The sequence below is a fragment of the Pogona vitticeps genome, chromosome 3, assembly GCF_051106095.1.
Source record: "Pogona vitticeps strain Pit_001003342236 chromosome 3, PviZW2.1, whole genome shotgun sequence".
Classification (NCBI taxonomy): domain Eukaryota; kingdom Metazoa; phylum Chordata; class Lepidosauria; order Squamata; family Agamidae; genus Pogona; species Pogona vitticeps.
The window spans coordinates 3,392,501-3,412,667 of record NC_135785.1 but is presented as its reverse complement, the minus strand read 5'-3'; the positions used below and the strand labels follow the sequence as shown (position 1 = coordinate 3,412,667).

General features: G+C 45.1%; 2 protein-coding genes across 2 annotated transcripts in view; one reads left to right on the top strand and one right to left on the bottom strand.

Annotated features, from left to right (window-relative positions):
- Nucleotides 1-15,144: 15,144 nt before the first annotated feature.
- The window catches only part of LOC144587964 (receptor-transporting protein 1-like), a 6,761-nt gene continuing 1,738 nt past the window's right edge, over nt 15,145-20,167 (top strand). The window contains exons 1-2 of the mRNA XM_078389730.1: nt 15,145-15,534; nt 18,618-20,167. The exon at nt 18,618-20,167 is cut by the window's right edge and continues 1,738 nt beyond it. Coding sequence (XP_078245856.1) covers nt 15,374-15,534; nt 18,618-19,428 — 972 coding nt within the window. The 5' untranslated portion in view covers nt 15,145-15,373 and the 3' untranslated portion in view covers nt 19,429-20,167. The remainder of the gene's footprint in view (nt 15,535-18,617) is intronic.
- LOC140706097 (mannan-binding lectin serine protease 1) overlaps nt 19,978-20,167 on the bottom strand; it is a 167,117-nt gene continuing 166,927 nt past the window's right edge. Inside the window, exon 16 of the mRNA XM_078389719.1 lies at nt 19,978-20,167. This exon is cut by the window's right edge and continues 976 nt beyond it. The gene's annotated coding sequence lies outside the window, so the exon portion shown is untranslated.

The window sequence follows — 20,167 nt, the reverse complement described above, 5'->3', positions numbered from 1 at the left end:
GGTTTGCTGGAAGGGGAAGGAACACCCTCCGTTAGTAACGAAAGACCACTCTTAAGGGCCACCAAGGACCCATGGCAAGGGGCTGAGAAGGACTGCAGAAGTGGCATTATCCCTCATCTCCTTCCCCCAGTCTTTTGCCCTTCTAATGGAGCCTGTTCAGACCAGGGGGAAGTGAAACCAAGGAGGAGGATTGAGGATCTATCCAGGGGTCTCAGACCCAAGAAGCTACTTGGATGAGGAGTGAAACATTTCAACAGGCAACTTTTTTTTAAATAGAGCATTCAGATTTTGGGGTGGAAAGTGGGTGGGAGAGTACCGTGTTTCCACGAAAATAAGACAGGGCCTTTTATGTTTTCTGACTACTGATCCCAGAATTCCTCAGGGGCCATGTTACTCTGGACCGACATCCAAAATACAAATCTGTGCACCTCTGGTGGAAAGCCCAGTGTTTGAACCAATCACACAGGCAAGAGACACTGGAAGATCTTTAAAAAGACATTAGATTTAAAAAAAAACTCAGAGCAGCAGCTATAAAGAAACAGGGCTGATATGCTGACACTGCCTTCCGGAACCAGAACTGAATCTCAAAGCACTCCTGCACAGGAAGAAACTGGGTTATGGAGCATCTCTAATTTTGATGGGAGACTTAAATGGCCCAGTCGATCTAAACGAGGACCATCTCATAAGTCATCTCAACATGGACAATTTGCAATCTCAGTCCTCGCCTAAGCGCAGGTTGGGAATCAAAGGATAGGGTGATCAATGTTATGGTAAAGCCTTTTACAGCATAATTATGAACTATAATTTTTTTTACTTCCTTAATGGTAACCACCCGAATGATAGACCTGGTAACGTCACCTCCTTTGCTGGTCTCCTTTGACTTGATTCTCCAGTTGAAGCAATTTGCTACCCACAGAGTGACCATTTCACAACTTGTTTATCACTTTCGGTGACATCCGAGATGTGGCTACCAGCAGGAAGGAAGTATTAAGAACACCTCTTACATAAGAACCTCAGAAGAGCCCTGCTGGATCAGGCCAAGGGCCCCTCTAGTCCAGCTCCCTGGATCTCACCATGGCCCCACCAGATGCCTCTGGGAGCCCATGAGACCACGAGATCCCTGTCTCCCGATCCCCCTCTTCCCCTGCATCTGGCCTTTGGAGGTCCCTTCCTTCAAAGCCTGGAGATTGTACATCCCCATCACGGCTTGTAACTGGCAAGTTTCCACAGCTTTATAGTCCCAGTCTGTGAATTCTGCAGTGGTTGAGGGACTGTATAAACAGTTTCCTTCGGAGGAGAGAGGTTGTTCCGGTGGAACTAAGATGCAGTTGAGGACCTGATTCACTAGTTACTTGTTTGCCCAGTTTATAGGAACCCAAGCGTAACTCTGTTCAAAGAGTTAGGTCTTGCATTCAGTAGATCTGAGACATACCTGATACGCTTTTTACTGGGGGATAGAGCAATGTATATTTCCCAAAAGGTTGCCTGTTTTTCATTTAGAGCAGTGGTTCTCAACCTTGGGTCCCCAGAGATTCCTGTACTACAACTCCCAGAAATCCAGGCCAGCACAGCAAATGGTGAAGACTTCAGGGAGTTGTAGTCCAAGAATATCTGGGGAACCACAGTTGGCAAACACTGTTAGAGTGACAGTTTTAAGAAGAAGGTTTTGTAGTGATGGTGAACTGCTTTTATTTTGTTTTTTGAAAGTTGAGCCAATTGTGTTTGCTAGAATGTTGGTTTTGGCAGACTTTTAGCTAAGCAATGTACTGGATTATTTTATACTGTTTTATCTTCTTTTGTAATGGCTGCAGCTACACAAAGAAGCTTTCTGGGCTTACCTGCACGGGCAGGAAAGGCCGAACATTTGAGCAAGAATGCTGAGGACACAACTGAAGCAATTGCAAAAAAAGAGGAGGAAATGTGTTTGAAACAACACATATCAGCCTTGCGGTTTCGTTTATCACCAGCTTTCATTCCTCCTCCTCCTCTTCCTCTAGCGTTTGTTTGGGAGCTGAAGAGTAGAAAATCAAATAGAAACGAAAAGGGACGCAGCTGAAGGAAAGAGGTGGACCCTCTTACAAAGTGGTTTGTGCCTTTTCTTGTGAGCTGGGAAACAGCAGCTCAAAAAGTGGCTGAAAGGACCTGAAAGGGGAACTTGGCAATATGCTGAACTGGGAATCAGAATTTAAGAAGAAAATAGCCAAATACAAACCATGGGACAAGTGGACGTTGACCAAAGACCTCAAAAACAGCCAGGTGCCGCATGGATGGCATTGCTACGAGCAGAAGAACCTGTTTGCCAGGTGAGGTGCAGCAGAAAGTCAAGGTGTGTATGGAGGAGTAGATAGAGCGATGGATCAGGACTCAGAGACCTGTGTTCAAATCCCTGCTCAGACACCGAAACCCATATTTTCAGCATCCGCGGTGGGGAGCTTGTCACCCATGACCACAGATACAGTGGACCCTACTGTATGACCGACCAAGAAGACCTGATAGCACATAACGAGACCAAGGAAGGGCCAGTTGTGAGTCCGAGCTTCCCGATGACTCTACTAATTAATTCTGGTCCAAAATATTTTTGCTGCTTGAAGTAGAAGCCAAATGATGTTTTCCTTCCAGGCACGACTTTTAAAACTTCTTGCCACACCAGTTGAGATGTCATCTCCAACTCTAAGGCTCAGATTTTATACCAATGTTAGCAGCTCTACCGGTAACTCCCTTTCAGGTGCAGCTCAAAGTCCTTCCTGCACATATTTAAAATCTCGCCTGGCGAAGGAGGGGGGGGTCATCATCTCTTACAGACTGCTTGTGCCCATTTTGAATTCTCAGGGACCCACGAATAATCGATCTTCTTTTCTCCCATCAGGTTTAAGTGTTCAAATTGTTCCCGTTCCTGGAAATCAGCGCAGGCGACCGTTCTCTTTCACGTGCGTCTGGACTGTTCTTCAGGCCAGGTGAAAATGCGTGCATTTGGACAGAAGTGTAATTGTTGCGTGAGTCCCAAGTATGAGGAACCTTCTTTCCGTGACGACACCGTCGTGTTTGTCCTTCATAACCTCGTCCGGAAAATCCTCCAAAATTGTTACCAAGAATCCAGAGTCCTCCTGCCTTTGCCTCCTCCGGTTTCAGAAGACCTTCTGGAAGGCCCCCATAAAAGTGAGAACTGTGAAGTATGTAAACATGGGTTTTGCCTCCGTGGAGGAACACCGCCTTTCTTGGTTCATTCTTTCTGGTGGGAGAAAAGCGTGGGGGAACCCTCTTCCCTTACTTGTCCTATCGAGCGGGGGCCCAACAGGGAGAGTTTCGGGGAAGTTGTGTGTTGTTTCATTCTGGTGGCCGTGGTGATGTTTCTCCTGCTTCTTTCTATTAGTAGGAAGTAGGGAACCATGCGTTCAACGAACTCTTACCTTCTGATCATTGAAAAGTAACTGGTTTCGATGACTCCGCTCAAAGGTCCCCCAGCCACCCCGGCCAGTCAAAGAGTGGGTGACTGTCGTTCAAAAGAGTAACATTTCAAAATTCCTCTCCATCTTCATCGTCACAAGGTGGGCCGTAGATGTTTCTTGGGACTCGGGTTTACTTGCCTTGGGGCTCAGCCTTGGAAGAAATGTTGCATGGAAACAAAATAAATTACTAAATAATAAAAAGTGTTTTGATTCCACTATCCATACTGATTTTATGTTACTGTTGATTTGTTGATTCTTGGAAGGATTGTAATTTTTAATTTTAAATATATATATATTTGCTTCCATTTAAATTTTTGTATAAGATGGAGGGAGGGCATCGCATCGATACAAAGAATAAAAAAAGAATTAAAGACATAATCCATAGAGTGATCGCCCAACATCTGGAAAGTTTGGGATAGTGCAGAGATAAGGCAAAGTGTGCTGCATATGCACCACCCCATAAACCACTTTCTGAGCAGTTTACAGTTTAACTGGACAAGAACCCATGAGTGGAAACCCATCAGAGGGAGATCCAACCTGGAAACAAGGAGGAATTTTGTGACGGTGAGAAGCATGAAGCAGTGGAACGGCTTGCCTCCCGATGGGGTGGGTGCCCCATCGCTGGAGATTTTCAGGAAAAGATTGGACAGCGATCCATCTGGGAGGCTATGAGGTCCGGGATGGTGTGAGGTCTCCTGCCTTGGGCAGGGACTCAGACTAGAAGACATATTTAAATAAAATGGACTATAATTGGAATAATGGAAGGGCACTCTTTGTAACCTCTTCTGCTTTTTTAAAAACACTTTCAAAAACATTTTGTCAATCTTCTCATGATTACTGCTATTGCTCTTATCAACATTATTAATCAGAATCACTACAGATTTCTATGCTATGCTACACTTTTTTATTTTGTATTTTTACCTTGATGAACCCCCCAGACTTTGGCTACTGGATGCTACAGAAATTAAATAATCCTCTAAAAAAATCTCTCCTTCTCTCTCTCTTTTAAAAGATTTTGAAACATGATGTATTCTAGAAAGCTCTGAAAGTTTGAAAGGCAGTCCATAAATAAAACAAGGTAAAGGTAAAGGTTCCCTGTGATATTTAGTCCAGTCGTGTCCGGCTCGAGGGCGCGTTGCTCATCCCCGTTTCCAAGTTGTAGAGCCAGCGTTTTTGTCCGTAGACAGTTTCTGTGGTCACGTGGCCAGCGCGACTAGACACGGAATGCCATGACCTTCCCACCGTGGTGGTACCTTATTTATCGACTCGTATTTTTACATGCTTTGGAATGGCTAGGTTGGCAGGAGCTGGGACAAGCAACGCTCTGTCGCGTGGATTCGATCTTATGACGGCCGGTCTTCTGACTTTGCAGCACAGAGGCTTCTGCGGTTTAACCCGCAGCGCCACCACATCCCAAATAAATAAAATAAAATAAATTGCAAAAGAGCAGCATATTTGTTGATACTAGGGAAACTGTGGGGTTGTCATGTGTGATTGTGTTCTGGAGGGATGCTAGAAGTTCAAAGAATGGTTTAACACAGCTACCCCCTCCTGAAAAGAGATTTAAAATCCGATCCCCTGTGTCGTTGTCTGAAGTTCCTTCCGCTACACTGGCTCCTACTTCTGAAATACTGTACTACATGGGAGTGAGGTGTGCAGGTTAAAGAAGCAACCCCCTGCACCCCATCTATACACATTTTTAGGCAGCTGAGTTTTTATTTTTCATATACAAATGGAGAACAACACAACATAGAAACACAACAGCTCAATAGAAATTAGAGGGTCAAACGACACAATATGCTTAGGGAATCTTCTTTCTACAGAAGTTCCTCCCCCAAGTGGTGGAAGACACTTCTTTGCCAGGAAAATGAGATGCACGAATGCAAAGTTGGGTTCAAATTACAAGAAAAGAGATTTTTTTGCTGAGACATTAGGAAGAATGTCTTGACAGTAAATGCTGTTTGAGAGTGGCCTGGATGGCCCCAGAGGGAGGTGGCAAACTCTCTTTCACGGGACATTTGCTGTTAGGGACATTAGATTTGTCACACTCAAGAATGAGCCCAATGAAATAAAAACAAACCTCAAATTCCCAAAGTTTGTGAATGTTTCTTTTGGGTTCCTCTCAGCATTGCCGTCTCTAGAAAAGACAACAATGCTGAGAAAAGTTGGAGGAACAGGAGAAGAGGAAGATCAAATATGAGATGAATTGACTCCCTAAAGGAACCACAGGATTGAGTTTGCAAGAGCTGAGCAAGGTGGTTGAGGACAGGGCCTTTTGGAGGTGGCTCCTTCATAGGGTTGCCATCACTTAGGGTTGGCTTGATGGCTTGTAACAGCAAGAGTATCACGTCATCATCTCTGTCCGTCCATTCTTCCTTGGTAAAAATATTTTAAATAAATAAGCAAATAAAACAAACTCTTATTACAGAAGTGGTTGGACACAGTTCATCAAGACTGACACATCTTGTATTGTTTCTCTTGAAAACTCTTTTCAGTTTCGTTTCTGAATTTTTGGGCTTGGCTATTTAGAAGAAGAAGCGCAGAAAATAAAGGAAGTACTTCTCAAAGCGGTCGGTTTCTTTCTTTTGTTTAAGACAAGGCAACCAGAAGACTGGAGAAGGAGTGAAATAAGCTTTTATGCCTATCTTTTCAACGTACGGTGCTGCCGGCTTCTGAAAGATATATTTTTTATTAAGCAGATCTGATGCCAAAAGAGAGAGGGAGAAAATGAATATGAATGTCTGGAGAGATGTTTTTGAGGACCAGATCAAATGGGTGAAGCCTGGAGATGCATGGAGACTAACAATGGATCGGAGTCTCAAGGCCCAGCCTCATCTGGATGGAAGAGATGGTTGCAAGAACATGCTGTTGCAAGGTTGATTGTATTTGATTTTTATGACTGTATGGTTTATTTCACACACCAACTCCAGATTTTTCTTATCTTTTATGCAAATTGTAATCTGCCTTGAGCACCACTTAGTAGTGGAAAGCTGGGCTAAAATATATATGTAATAACAATACAAACAGATTGCTTACAGATTATCTTGCAGGTCATAATTAGAGAGGGGCATCTGGACGTTTCTCGTTAGGTTGAAACGTTTCAACCTAAAAAGAAAGAAGGGGCATGAATTAAAAAACGAATCACCAAAAATCGCTAATTTGTCAATTCATATTCATACGAATCAATGCCCGCAACGAAAATGAATCAATGAATTTTTAATGATATTTGAATTGCCAATTTGGCCATATAACAGCCCGCAATGCACCTAGGGTCACCAAAATGACCGGGGTGCTTCCTCTGACTCTTCTCTACCCCCCCCCCAGATTTGATGAAGATGTGGGTTTCAGATGTTCAAGTTACACACCCACAAAGAGCCCCCCCGGAAAGTTGCCCCGAGGCACCTAGAGAGACCAAAAATCACAGAAAAGCTTCCCCTGACTGTCCTCTACAATCTCTCCAAATTTGGTGAAGACAGCCAGATACTAAAGGGCAGCATAGTTGCATTGGAAGGGGCCCATAAGGCCTCTGGGTCCAACCCTTTGTGCAATGGAGGAATCCCAATCAAGGCACTATGTCCAATTTTCTCTTGAACACCTCCAGCATTCACCACCTCCCAAGGTCATTGATTCCACTGTCGCACTGCTCTAACAGTTAGGAAGTTTTTCCTGATATTCACCCAAAATTTGGCTTCCTGTTAACTTGAGCTCATTGTTGTGTGTCCTGCACTCTGGGATGATTGAGAACAGATCCTTCCCCTCCTCTGGATGACAGCCTTTGAAGTATTTAAAGAGCAGCGATAGGATGTCCCCTCATCAGAGGCAGCAGCCAGATTGCTGTCACCCCAGGCTTCTCCATGAAGGAGTCTCCCTAGGGCTGAGAAGCAGGTCAGGAACCCAGAAGCCTAAGGGTTTCAGCCCCTCTCGGCCTGTTTCCTCATTGATCTCCCTCGTACTCCCCCCTCCCCGCCTCAAACCCCTGAAATGCAGTGTTTTTGGAGGGGGAAGGTGGTTTGGAAATCTTCCCTTTCAGAATCCTGAAGGAAAGCTGCCAAGAGCTACCTTGCCTCTTGCCCCGATGGGTGGAGGGGAGGGTTAGTCATCGTCATCATCAGAAGTAGCATAACACAACACAAGGGATTTGAGCCACGAAGGAGTGGATGGAGGGGAAGAAGTGGAGTGGGTGGGATGCCAAGGCATGCAATCCCCCGTGGGCAGATGGGAATTTACTCAGGCATGTTTTCCCTCAGCACGTTGTCGGATCTCCCTCCGCGAGGGGTACTCCTGCAGAAGCCCCAACTCCAGCCGGAGTCCTCGGGAACAAAATCCATGCAGCACACACCGCTTCTCTCTCTTCCCCCCCTGTACTTGGAGGTGTGGGCGAAGGCGCCCCAGGGACCACGAGGAGGGTCCCTCTGCTGCCCTACGCCGCCTCTGGAGCTGGAGGCAGAGAAACAGAGAGAGGGACCGCGAGGCAAGGCTGGCAGGAGGCTTGACGGGGTTGCCTCGTAGGGGAGGCTTGCATTGGGTTCTCGGCCCACAGGAGCCCAGGCCAAGGGTTGCTGCTGCTGCTGCTGCTTCTGCTCCTTGTCCCCTATGCCAGCGCTACATGCGCCTCTCCGCAAGAACAACACGCCCACCTACGGGGGCGGAGGGGCAGGGTGGAAATCTGTGTCTGCGGCCCAGTCCAGGGAAGCCCAGGGACCACCAATGGGCCGCGGGCTGGGGGTTGGGGAACAGGGGACAAGAGCACATCAGGCCCTCCTGTCTTCCACAGCATCCTGGAGTTTGGTCAAATTCATGTTGGTCGCTTCGATGACGCTGTCCATCCATCTCATCCTTGGTCATCCCCTTCTCCTCTTGCCTTCACACTTTCCCGACATCAGGGTCTTTTCCAGGGAGTCTTCTCTTCTCATGAGATGGCCAAAGTATTGGAGCCTCAGCTTCAGGATCTGTCCTTCCAGGGAGCGCTCAGGGTTGACTTCCTTCAGAATGGATAGGTTTGTTCTCCTTGCAGTCCAGGGACTCTCAAGAGCCTCCTCCAGCATCACAATTCACTGGGAGAGTCCTAATATATTAACATCTAAAAACATCTAAAAATCCTTCATGGATTGCTGCCTTGTCGTGGCGAAGGGGCTTGAGTAACTCAGAGAAGCTATGGGCTATGCCGTGCAGGGCCACCCAAGACGGACAGGACATAGTGGAGAGTTCCGACTAAACACAATCCACCTGGAGTAGGAAATGGCAAGCCACTCCAGGATCTTTGCCAAGAACGCCCCATGATCAGAAACAAAAGGCTAAAAGATATGACGCTGGAAGATGGGCCCCTCAGGTCGGAAGGCATCCAACATGCTACTGAGGAAGAGTGGAGGACAAGTACAAGTAGCTCCAGAGCTAATGAAGTGGTTGGGCCAAAGCCGAAAGGATGCTCAGCTGTGGACGTGCCTGGAAGTGAAAGGAAAATCCAATGCTGCAAAGAAAAATACTGCATAGGAACCTGGAATGTAAGATCTATGAACGTTGGGAAGCTGGAGGTGGTCAAACAGGAGATGGCAAGAATAAACATCGACATTCTGGGCATCAGTGAACTAAAATGGACAGGAATGGGCGAATTCAGCTCAGATGATTATCATATCTACTATTGTGGGCAAGAATCCCGTAGAAGGAATGGAGTAGCCCTCATAGTCAACAAAAGAGTGGGAAAAGCTGTAATGGGATACAATCTCAAAAATGATAGAATGATGTCAATACGAATCCAAGGCACACCATTCAACATCACAATAATCCAAGTTTATGCACCAACCAGCATTGCTGAGGAGACTGAAATTGAACAATTCTATGAAGATTTACAACACCTTCTAGAACTGACACCAAAGAAAGATGTTCTTCTCATTCTAGGGGACTGGAATGCTAAAGTAGGGAGCCAAGAGATAAAAGGAACAACAGGGAAGTTTGGCCTTGGAGTTCAGAACGAAGCAGGAGAAAGGCTAATAGAGTTTTGTCAAGAGAATAAGCTGGTCATCACAAACACTCTTTTCCAACAACACAAGAGGCGACTCTATACATGGAAATCACCAGATGGGCAATATCGAAATCAGATTGATTATATTCTCTGCAGCCAAAGATGGAGAAGCTCTATACAGTCAGCAAAAACAAGACCTGGAGCTGACTGCGGTTCTGATCATCAGCTTCTCATAGCAAAATTCAAGCTTAGACTGAAGAGATTAGGAAAAACCACTGGGCCACTCAGGTATAATCTAAACCAAATCCCTTATGAATACACAGTGGAAGTAAAGAACAGATTTAAGGAACTAGATTTGGTGGACAGAGTGCCTGAAGAACTTTGGATAGAGGCTCGTAACATTGTCCAGGAGGCAGCAACGAAAACCATCCCAAAGAAAAGGAAATGCAAGAAAGCAAAGTGGCTGTCCAACAAGGCCTTAGAAATAGCAGAGAGGAGAAGGGAAGCAAAATGCAAGGGAGATAGGGAAAGTTACAGAAACTTGAATTCAGACTTCCAAAGAATAGCAAGGAGAGACAAGAGGGCCTTCTTAAATGAACAATGCAAAGAAATAGAGGAAGATAACAGAAAAGGAAAGACCAGAGATCTGTTCAGGAAAATTGGAGATACTAGAGGAACATTTTGCGCAAAAATGAACATGATAAAAGACAAAAATGGGAGGGACCTAACAGAAGCAGAAGACGTCAAGAAGAGGTGGCAAGAATACACAGAGGAATTATATCAGAAAGATTTGGATATTCCGGACAACCCAGACAATGTAGTTGCTGACCTTGAGCCAGACATCCTGGAGAGCGAAGTCAAGTGGGCCTTAGAAAGCCTGGCTAACAACAAGGCCAGTGGAGGTGATGGCATTCCAGTTGAACTATTTAAAATCTTGAAAGATGATGCTGTTAAGGTGCTACATTCAATATGCCAGCAAGTTTGGAAAACTCAACAGTGGCCAGAGGACTGGAAAAGATCAGTCTACATCCCAATACCAAAGAAGGGCAGTGCCAAAGAATGCTCCAACTACCGTACAATTGCACTCATTTCACACGCTAGCAAGGTTATGCTCAAAATCCTACAAGGTAGGCTTCAGCAGTATGTGGACCGAGAACTCCCAGAAGTACAAGCTGGATTCCGAAGAGGCAGAGGAACTCGAGACCAAATTGCTAACTTGCGCTGGATTATGGAGAAAGCCAGAGAGTTCCAGAAAAATATCTACTTCTGCTTCATTGACTATGCGAAAGCCTTTGACTGTGTGGACCACAGCAAACTATGGCAAGTTCTTAAAGAAATGGGAGTGCCTGACCACCTTATCCACCTCCTGAGAAACCTATATGTGGGACAGGAAGCAACAGTTAGAACTGGTCATGGAACAACTGAGTGGTTCAAAATTGGGAAAGGAGTACGGCAAGGCTGTATATTGTCCCCCAGCTTATTTAACTTATATGCAGAATACATCATGCGGAAGGCTGGACTGGAAGAAACCCAAGCCGGAATTAAGATTGCCGGAAGAAATATCAACAACCTCCGATATGCAGATGATACCACTCTGATGGCAGAAAGTGAGGAGGAATTAAAGAACCTTGTAATGAGAGTGAAAGAGGAGAGTGCAAAAAACGGTCTGAAACTCAACATCAAAAAAACTAAGATCATGGCCACTGGTCCTATCACCTCCTGGGAAATAGAAGGGGAAGATATGGAGGCAGTGTCAAATTTTATCTTCCTGGGCTCCATGATCACTGCAGATGGAGACAGCAGCCCTGAAATTAAAAGGCGCCTTCTTCTTGGGAGGAAAGCGATGACAAATCTTGACAGCATCTTGAAAAGCAGAGACATCACCTTGCCAACAAAAGTCCGAATAGTCAAAGCTATGGTTTTTCCTGTCATGATGTATGGAAGTGAGAGCTGGACCATAAAGAAAGCAGACCGCCGAAGAATTGATGCCTTTGAATTGTGGTGCTGGAGGAGGCTCTTGAGAATCCCCTGGACTGCAAGGAGAACAAACCTATCAGTTCTAAAGGAAATCAACCCTGAATGCTCACTTGAAGGGCAGATCCTGAAGCTGAGGCTCCAGTACTTTGGCCATCTCATGAGAAGAAAAGAGTCCTTGGAAAAAACCTTGATGTTAGGAAGGTGTGATGGCAAGAGGAGAAGGGGACGACCGAGGATGAGATGGCTGGACAGTGTCTGCGAAGCAACCAACATGAACCTGACACAACTCCGGGAGGCAGTAGAAGACAGGAGGGCCTGGCGTGCTCTGGTCCATGGGGTCACGAAGAGTCGGACACGACTAAACGACTAAACACACACAAAAAGCAAAGGACAAGGAACTCTAGGGTCCCTTTAGATGACTACATGGACTATTGTTCCCTGTCTGGGTGACAAAGTCCTGCGCATCAAGTACTTTGGACCTCAGGAAAAGGAGTCACACTCTCCAAGATAATAACACAAACAGAACCCTGGTGTCTTTTTCACTTTGTTTCCCCATTTCTCTTTATTAGCTTCAGATGTTCGCAGTGCTTCCACAGTTGGTCCTCACACCAAGTGGTGATCTTGTTCCACATGCAATGGGAACCACGCAGAAGACAAGGCTCGATCAAGATGAGGCTCTTCCGGCAACGGTGCCACAACTGTGGCTCAAAAAAGTACGAGAAGCCAGAATTTACCAAGGAGGCAATCGGCAGCATCTTGAGGCGCTTGATCTCTGGCATAAGGAAGACATGCTACCGAGAACACGTAGAGGAGAATGAACTCTTGGAGGTCATAGCTCATGTCGGAGGCCCGCACAGGCGTGAATGCTGTGAAGCCTGCAAACTGGGAATACACAACGGCCACTATGGGGGACCTCGAGGTACAGTTTATCATGAGAAACCTACTCCTGGGAAGACACACAGCGCAGTGTTCTCACAAGACATTAGAAACGGAGGAATGGTGAAATCAACATTCGGCTTTCCTGAATTTTCCTGCATTTGTTTTATTATTATAACTGTTGCTATTATCATTCTCATTGCCTCTCTAATCTGGGGTGGCAAAATTGGTGGGGTGCTATGACGCAAGAACTCAGGAACCCCATCACACCTCTGGGTTGCTTTGAATTCAGAAATCTTGCCTCCCAATTAAAAACTGACAAATATTTGAAGATTCTTTTATAATTCCTGCCTCTATGATGCTGCCAGTCCACAAATCTCTGGTGAAGGATCTTTCCTTTCTTCTCCAATCAGTAATAAAAAAGATTATAAAAATATCCAATACTGTTGCAGAGTTTTGGATTCCAGGTAAAATTCTTTCGATTACAAAGCAGAAGGACAGAGATTCACAAAGCAGAATAGCTTTCTGTTCTCCAGATAATCCACCCCTTTCTCGTTAACTGGCATTTAAGATCTCAATAACTGCCTCTGGCGTATTTACAATGGCAAGAATAAAAATAGGCCACTACTTACACTTTTGAACAGATCAACTGCAAACAAACGGCTGCTTCAAACAGACTAAAGAGAGGGAAAGGAACACTCAACAGAGAGGCGGGGCTCTCTTTGAATTCAGAGGCACGGAAGGAATTATTGTTTAGTGCTGGACAGATGGACAGTCACTCCAGTCCAGAAAAGTCCCCCCCCCAGTCCCTCAAACAGCGTGCCAAGTTACAAATAAAAACCCCAGCCTGAACTCCCATACATGCATGCTTCTTAAAACGAGCTTTTGCTGAATGGAGGTGGAGGACGGGTTTTGTTTTTGGAGGGGCAAATCATTCCTATAGTATCAGAGTTTCTATAGCACTTATAATTCACTGAGGTCAGTGTAACAGTATGACATGCCTACGATGCACAGTTCTAATTTTATTTTTTGCAAACTTGATTTGCATCGATGGTGGCTCCCCATAATTCGTCCCACGCTTCAAAGGTGATAGATAAGGCATGTCTTGTTTTCTGCAACTGAAGCAACATTTTCCACCTCACCAGGAAGAGGAGGAGGAGGTTGAGATTCTCCAGCTCTTCTTCCCCCTGCCCTAGATGAAGTGGGGCAGAAGGAGAACGTAGCAGCACTGATGACACCGGCGGTGGTGGTGGGATCACTGGATACAATGGGGTCTTGACTGGAGAACTTAATCCGTATTGGAAGGCGGTTCTCAAGTCAAAAGAGTAGACTATGTCTAGATGGGCGGCATATAAATGCAATAAATAAATAAATAAACAAAAAGTCTGTAAGTCAAGTCTCCATTGACCTACAGTGCATTGAAAACCGATTAACCCCGTAACAGGCCGTTTTTGTTCCATTTTGGTTTTTTTCTGGTCTGTAAGTCAAATCTCAGGCTGCAAGTCAAACCTAAATTTTGTGGCCAGAGAAGTCTGTAACTCAAAAAGTCTATAAGTCAAGCCGTCTGTAAGTCAAGGGTCCACTGTATTGAAAACGACCTGCCCTCGTAAAAGGAAGAGGCAGGGAAAGAAAGCAGAAAGGGCCATTTCATCCATGCTGGGCTCTGAGGAACGCTCACAGACAAGGCATCATGGTGGGACTGGCCAGAGACACTCTTTGACTGTGTTTTGGACTGCAGATCCCAGAATCCTTGCCCCTGGGCCCTACGGCCTGGGACGTCTGGAGCTGAAGTCCAGCGACATCCTGAGACCTACGTAAGTGTGGCAGCCATAGTTCCAAGGAAAGCGTCTTATTCATTTTCACACCTTTTCTTGCTTCCTCTCCTGGTCTTTCTCCATTAAATTCACATCCTCACAACACCACCTGAGCGAAACATCGCATCAAGCGGTGATCATGTGCACACACAAAGCAGGAGCAATGGGGGAGAACAAGGTGGGTGAAGGTGGCACTCGTTTGGATAATTTTTAAAAGGAAAGGGGGAAAAGATGAGCAATGTTTGAACGGGGAAAAGGCATGGGGGCAGATTCTTGACTCTTTGGAGGTGGTGCGGCAGACACTTTTCTGAACAATTAAAAATATTTTGCAGTGTATTTAATAAAAATACAGTACGTGTATATATAAGCAAAGGAAAAAAGCAAAGTGTGCTACTTATGTACTGTATTTTTCCATGTATAAGACACACCCCACTTTTCTAATCCAAAATTAAGAAATCTAAGTGGGGTTTAGCAAGTGTAGGGGAAAAGGGATAAAAGCACTGCAGGATCTCTTTGATCCCTCCTTTCCCCTCCACTTGTTTTTGTTCTCACCTCAGCTTACTTCCATGTATAAGACGACCCTCAATTCTTAGTCTAAGATTTTTGACAAAAGTATAGTCTTACACATGGAAAAATATGGTATATCCCTCCCCATATGCTTTTAGCACTTTCTGGGCAGTTCACAATTTAATTATGCAGGCAACACATTGCCCCCACCCCCAAGCAAACTGGATGCTCCATATACGGACCCCGGAAGGACAGAAGGTGGCTTCAACCTTTAGCCAGCTACCTGACACATGATTATTATTTGTTATTTTATTGGAATGTTTGTTTGGGAAATATAGCCTGCTCCCTTTTCTGCTTATCTTCACAATTTAAAAAAAAACATTTAAGTTTTTAAAAAATGTAGAGAAAAAGAAAAAAAGAGCAAAATGTGCTGCTTATATACACCACCCTAAACAACAACAACGACAACTTAATAACCACATTTATCCACTCTATGCCACTTCCTTGCTTTCCAACTGGTTCGCCTCCCCCCCAGGCTTTCCATGACAACGGATGTCACATTTACACTGCTTCAGAGTTGTGTTGGGAGCTCTCTGTTTAGTTTTGTTTCTGGACCTCAGCTCTTGTGTGTGTGTGTGTGTGTGTGAGGGCAGAGGACAAAGGTCCCTGTGGTATCCTAATACGGCGAGAGTGGCTGGGAGCGAGGCACTGGGCTCATGGCTTCCTGAAAATTGGTTTGTTAAAACGTTCAGATAAACCATCATGATGAGATCAAGCTGATCCTCGAAGGAAAGATGTTGAACCTGGACGTGGAGCTTTGGCTAGAGGTTTTCAAGAAGGTGATGGAAGAGGTGAAACCTGGGGATGCCTGGAAGCTCAAACTGGATCTGAATCTTGAATTCCATCAGGTGCCACCTGGCTGGAAAAGGTCTTTGCAGACACATGTCCGTGCAAGGTAATATCTTCAATACCCTTGACCAAATTGGGAAATGTGATCTTCAGTACAAATCTGAGGGTACAGTGCAAAGGTAAGAAACCGCAGAAATATAAGAAGTGGGAGAGCTGAGGGTGGGTGAAAAAAATCTCTTTTTGGAAAATCAGAGAGACGAGCATCTCCTTTGTTTGTGTATGGAAGTCTAAACCTGGACACCTTTCTTTTCAGACCAACAACTCCCAGTTTCCCCTGGTCTGAAAAGGTAGCTCCTCCATGCTCTGCCAAGGTCCATTGCGGCTCAAGCACTCCAAGGGGTTTCATGGCCAAATGGCGATGAGAAACCAAGTCTCCCACACCCGCGTTCCAAAGAAAACTATAAGGTGGTCACTATATAGTATAATCATCATCATCTTAGAATAGCAGAGGGGGAAGGGACCCCACGGATCCTCCAGTTCAGCTGCTGTCAAGGAGACCTGGAGGAAGGAATCAAACTCCCAACCTCTGGCTTGTATCTAAACCATTGCACCAAGATGTCCTAAGGGGGAACTTCTTTTCTTGCTCCTGACCATTTCCTTGCTTTCCCTCCGGCGAGTCGGCTGGCATGGCTTTCCAGAAAGGAGAGGATGCTGCAGCCGCTGTTTTTTCCCTCCGCCTGCCAGTCCCCAGAAACATGACGACAGCAGGTTAAACCTGGTTTAACCCCCGTGAATTCAGAGAACGGCCTTGATCTGTCGTGTTTGGTTTTGCCAGAGTGCGTGCCAAGAGAGACATTTTGGAGAGCATGAGTTCGGGAGGCATTTCCAACCCAGACCCATCTCCCACCCTCAAGATACTTGAAGGACCGCCTCCTTCCATAGGAGCCTACCCGGCAGTTAAGATCAAGCCAGGGGGCCCTTTTGAAAGAGCCATCCCTCAAGGAGGTAAGAGGGACGGCTTGTAGACAAAGGGCCTTTTCGGCAGCTGCCCCTAGACTATGGAACGCCCTCCCAACTGAAATTCGTCTGGCGCCGACATTGATGACATTTCGGCGCCAGGTCAAAACCTTCCTGTTCCAGAAGGCTTTTAATTGAAATAACATCAACTGTGGGTCCTGATGATGGCAATTTTAATTGTATTTTAATTATATTTTAATCATTTTATTTTTATTGTATTGAATTTTAATTGTTGTAAGCCACCCAGAGACCTCTGGGTAGAGTGGGCGGCATATAAATAAATAAATAAATAAATAAATAAATAAATAAATAAATAAATAAATAAATAAATAAATAAATAAATAAATAAATAAATAAATAAATAAATAAAATAAGGTACCTCTCCGGTCTTTACCCGAGGGGAACCCTTGTGCCTCGTGTAGCAACTGCTACACACTTCAGAGAAATCTGCTGGAGTGCAGAACTCAGACGGCTTAGCAAGGACTTTTTCTGCCATTTATTTGTGTGCGTTGCGCGAAAACAGGGCTCCTTAGCTTTTCTCGCTTCCTCTTTTCTAGCAGTCTAACTCTAGCACAAAGTTTAAAGTTCAGGCCTTTGTCGTAATAACCCACCCAATGGTAGCTGCGTACCTAAGAAAAAGAGGCAAAATGTGGGTAATCTGACTGTCGCCTTCTAGATAAACCCATTCCAGTAGCTTTCATGTCTACCAGCAGGAGATGTTTTCCAAGTTTATGTCTTCCTTATGGAAGCTATCTCTAAACACTTGGCATTATAACCAAGCTTGTTTGTAGCCTATCAGTTTTTCCCTCCCAATTAAATACATATTTGTTCTCAGAGAATAGGGAAGCTTGACATGTGTCCGATGGATGATGTCCTGGTTCCTGCTGATCAAAAAGTCCCTCGGCCCTCAGAACCTTGGTTCCCATGCGCCACTGGCCGTTCTCTGAACTGCTCTGAGCTCTTATGAGGAAGGAGGTGATATGAATGACATAAGCTGTAATCTTTCTTTCTTTCTTTCTTTCTTTCTTTCTTTCTTTCTTTCTTTCTTTCTTTCTTTCTTTCTTTCTTTCTTTCTTTCTTTCTTTCTTTCTTTCTTTCTTTCTCTCTCCCTCCCTCCCTCCCTCCCTCCCTCCCTCCCTCCCTCCTCCCCTCTCTCCCTCCTCCCCTCTCTCCCTTTCTTTCTTTCTTTCTTTCTTTCTTTCTTTCTTTCTTTCTCCCTCCCTCCCTCCCTCCCTCCCTCCTCCCCTCTCTCCCTCCTCCCCTCTCTCCCTTTCTTTCTTTCTTTCTTTCTTTCTTTCTTTCTTTCTTTCTTTCTTTCTTTCTTTCTTTCTTTCTTTCTTTCTTTCTTTCTTTCTTTCTTTCTTTCTTTTTTCTCCCTCCCTCCCTCCCTCCCTCCCTCCCTCCCTCTCTCCCTTTCTTTGTTTTTCTTTGTCTTTCTTTTCTTTTTTCTTTCTTTCTTTCTATTTCTCTCTCTTTCTATCTTTCTCCCTCCCTTCTTCCCTCTCTCCCTTTCTTTCTTTCTTTCTTTCTTTCTTTCTTTCTTTCTTTCTTTCTTTCTTTCTTTCTTTCTTTCTTTCTTTCTTTCTTTCTTTCTTTCTTTCTTTCTTTCTTTCTTTCATAGCAGTGCACAATTTAAAATTATGGACATATATGAAATATAGGTAAAATTAAAAACAAAAATGTTACATGTGGACTATTTTTGTCTGGCAGTTTTGTTAATAAATAATAGAGTTGATAGTTTGAAAAAAGCAGAGCCAGCGTTCATGTGATTGCGCCGACTTGTACAGTCCACGCAGCAGAAGAACTGCTGAATGTCAAGTGTGTTTGAACCGTATGAAACATGTTAGTAGTTCCCCCAAAGTGGGTCTGGAGAATCCCTGCCCATTTGCTGTGGTGGCTGAGACGCCTTGGAGCGGAAGCCCAAGAAAGACACATACAAACACAAGTTTGGTGATCGTGGCTCTAAGACATCGGTTCCCAACCTTGGGTCCCCAGATGTTCTTGGAGTAAAACTCCCAGAAGCCTTCACCACCAGCTGTGCTGGTCAAGATTTCCGGGAGACTCAGTCCAAGAACATCTGTGTACCCGAGGTTGGCAACTAAGAGGAGCCTAAGAGAAGTGTCTTAATCGTTGTGCCTTTTCTCATTTCCTCTCCCTTTTTTCCTTCATTAGATTCACATGCTCACAATGCCATCACAGGTGGACCTCGCACCAAGCAGTGATCTTATTCCACCTGCGTTGGGAGCGATCTGTGAAGCAAGGACGGGTGAAGATGAAGTTCTTCAACCAACGGTGCCGTGAATGTGGCTCGAGCAACTATGAAGCGCCGCAGTTTACTGAGGAGACCATCCTCAATGTCTTGGTACGTTTGGTCTTCACCATAAGAAAGAAGTGCTACCGAGAGCACGTAGAGGACCGGGACCTCCGCGAAGTGGTCTGCCACAGTGGTGGCCCCCCACATAAGGAGGATTATTGTGAAGCTTGCCAACTGGGAATCCACAAGGGGCCTTCTGAGGCCCCTCAAGATGGAGTCCCCCAAGACAGGACGTCCCCTCAGAAGCCCCAACTCATAAGGCAGTACACTTGGTCTCCAAGCATAACTAGCGATGGGGCAACCTTTCCTCGGGAATCCCAACACAGAGAGATTTCAGAGGCCATTAGAGTGGGAGAGAGTGGCCCAGGGCATTCAGAGACCCCTCAAGATGGAGTCTCTCATGGCAAGACTTCCCCTCTGAAGCCCAAACTCATAAGGCAGTACACTTGGTCTCCAAGCATAACTAGCGATGGGGAAACCTTTCCTTGGAAATCCCAACACAGAGAGATTTCAGATGCACTGAGTCAAAGAGCGGCTTCCCAAGAACGACTCCTCACATCGTCCCCAAGAGTCAGTGGCCGTGGCAAGTGTTGCATTTCCTGCGTGGTTGTGGTTATTATCCTCATTGCCTTTATTGTTCTCATTTGGTTTTTGAAGAATTGGTTCTAGGGAGAGTAGAATCAATGGGAGATTATAACACAAATTCAGAAATCCTACCACAGCACAGACGTTGCCTTGCCTAGACAGATGCGTGTGAATGCTCCTTTTTTCCCTTTGATTCTTTCATCGGTTGTTCTGTATCCTCTAATTCTGTGGCTGCTCAATAAACCTCTGGCACAAGAGGCTTCTTCCTTTCTTCCATTTGAGTCGGTGTTGTTGTCAATAAAAGTTCGTCAGCTGAAACACTCATTAAGAGTGCCATGTGACTATTGCCAGGCCTGACCATTGAGGGGAAACCAATAGTAATTTTACAAACCCCTGCCATTTAGCAGTGTTACACGATTCAGCTTATATCTGTGCCTGTTCAGGATGTTTAGCTGGCTGGATAGCTCAGTGGGTTTCAGTTTCTGGCTGTAGAACCAGAGGCTGGGAGTTCAATTCCTCCCTTGGGCCTCCTTGGCAGGGGCTGGGCTGGATGACCCCACAGGGTCCCTTCCAGCTCAGCTGTTCTAAGATCATTATCAAAGCGTTAAAAAAACCAAACAAGGACATTTAAAATTAGCATATTTTACAGTTTACCTCGATGAAGAACTTTATTTTTTTGATGGAAGAGTACACAAAGCTGTGTTACTTTATGGATCCAGTGTAATAAGAACATTTAAAAAAAAACAACACACAACTTTTTCAGATTTTTTTAAAACTGGCATTTTCAGCAAGTCCCTGAGGTTCTGTCTGGTGCCTGGGCTCT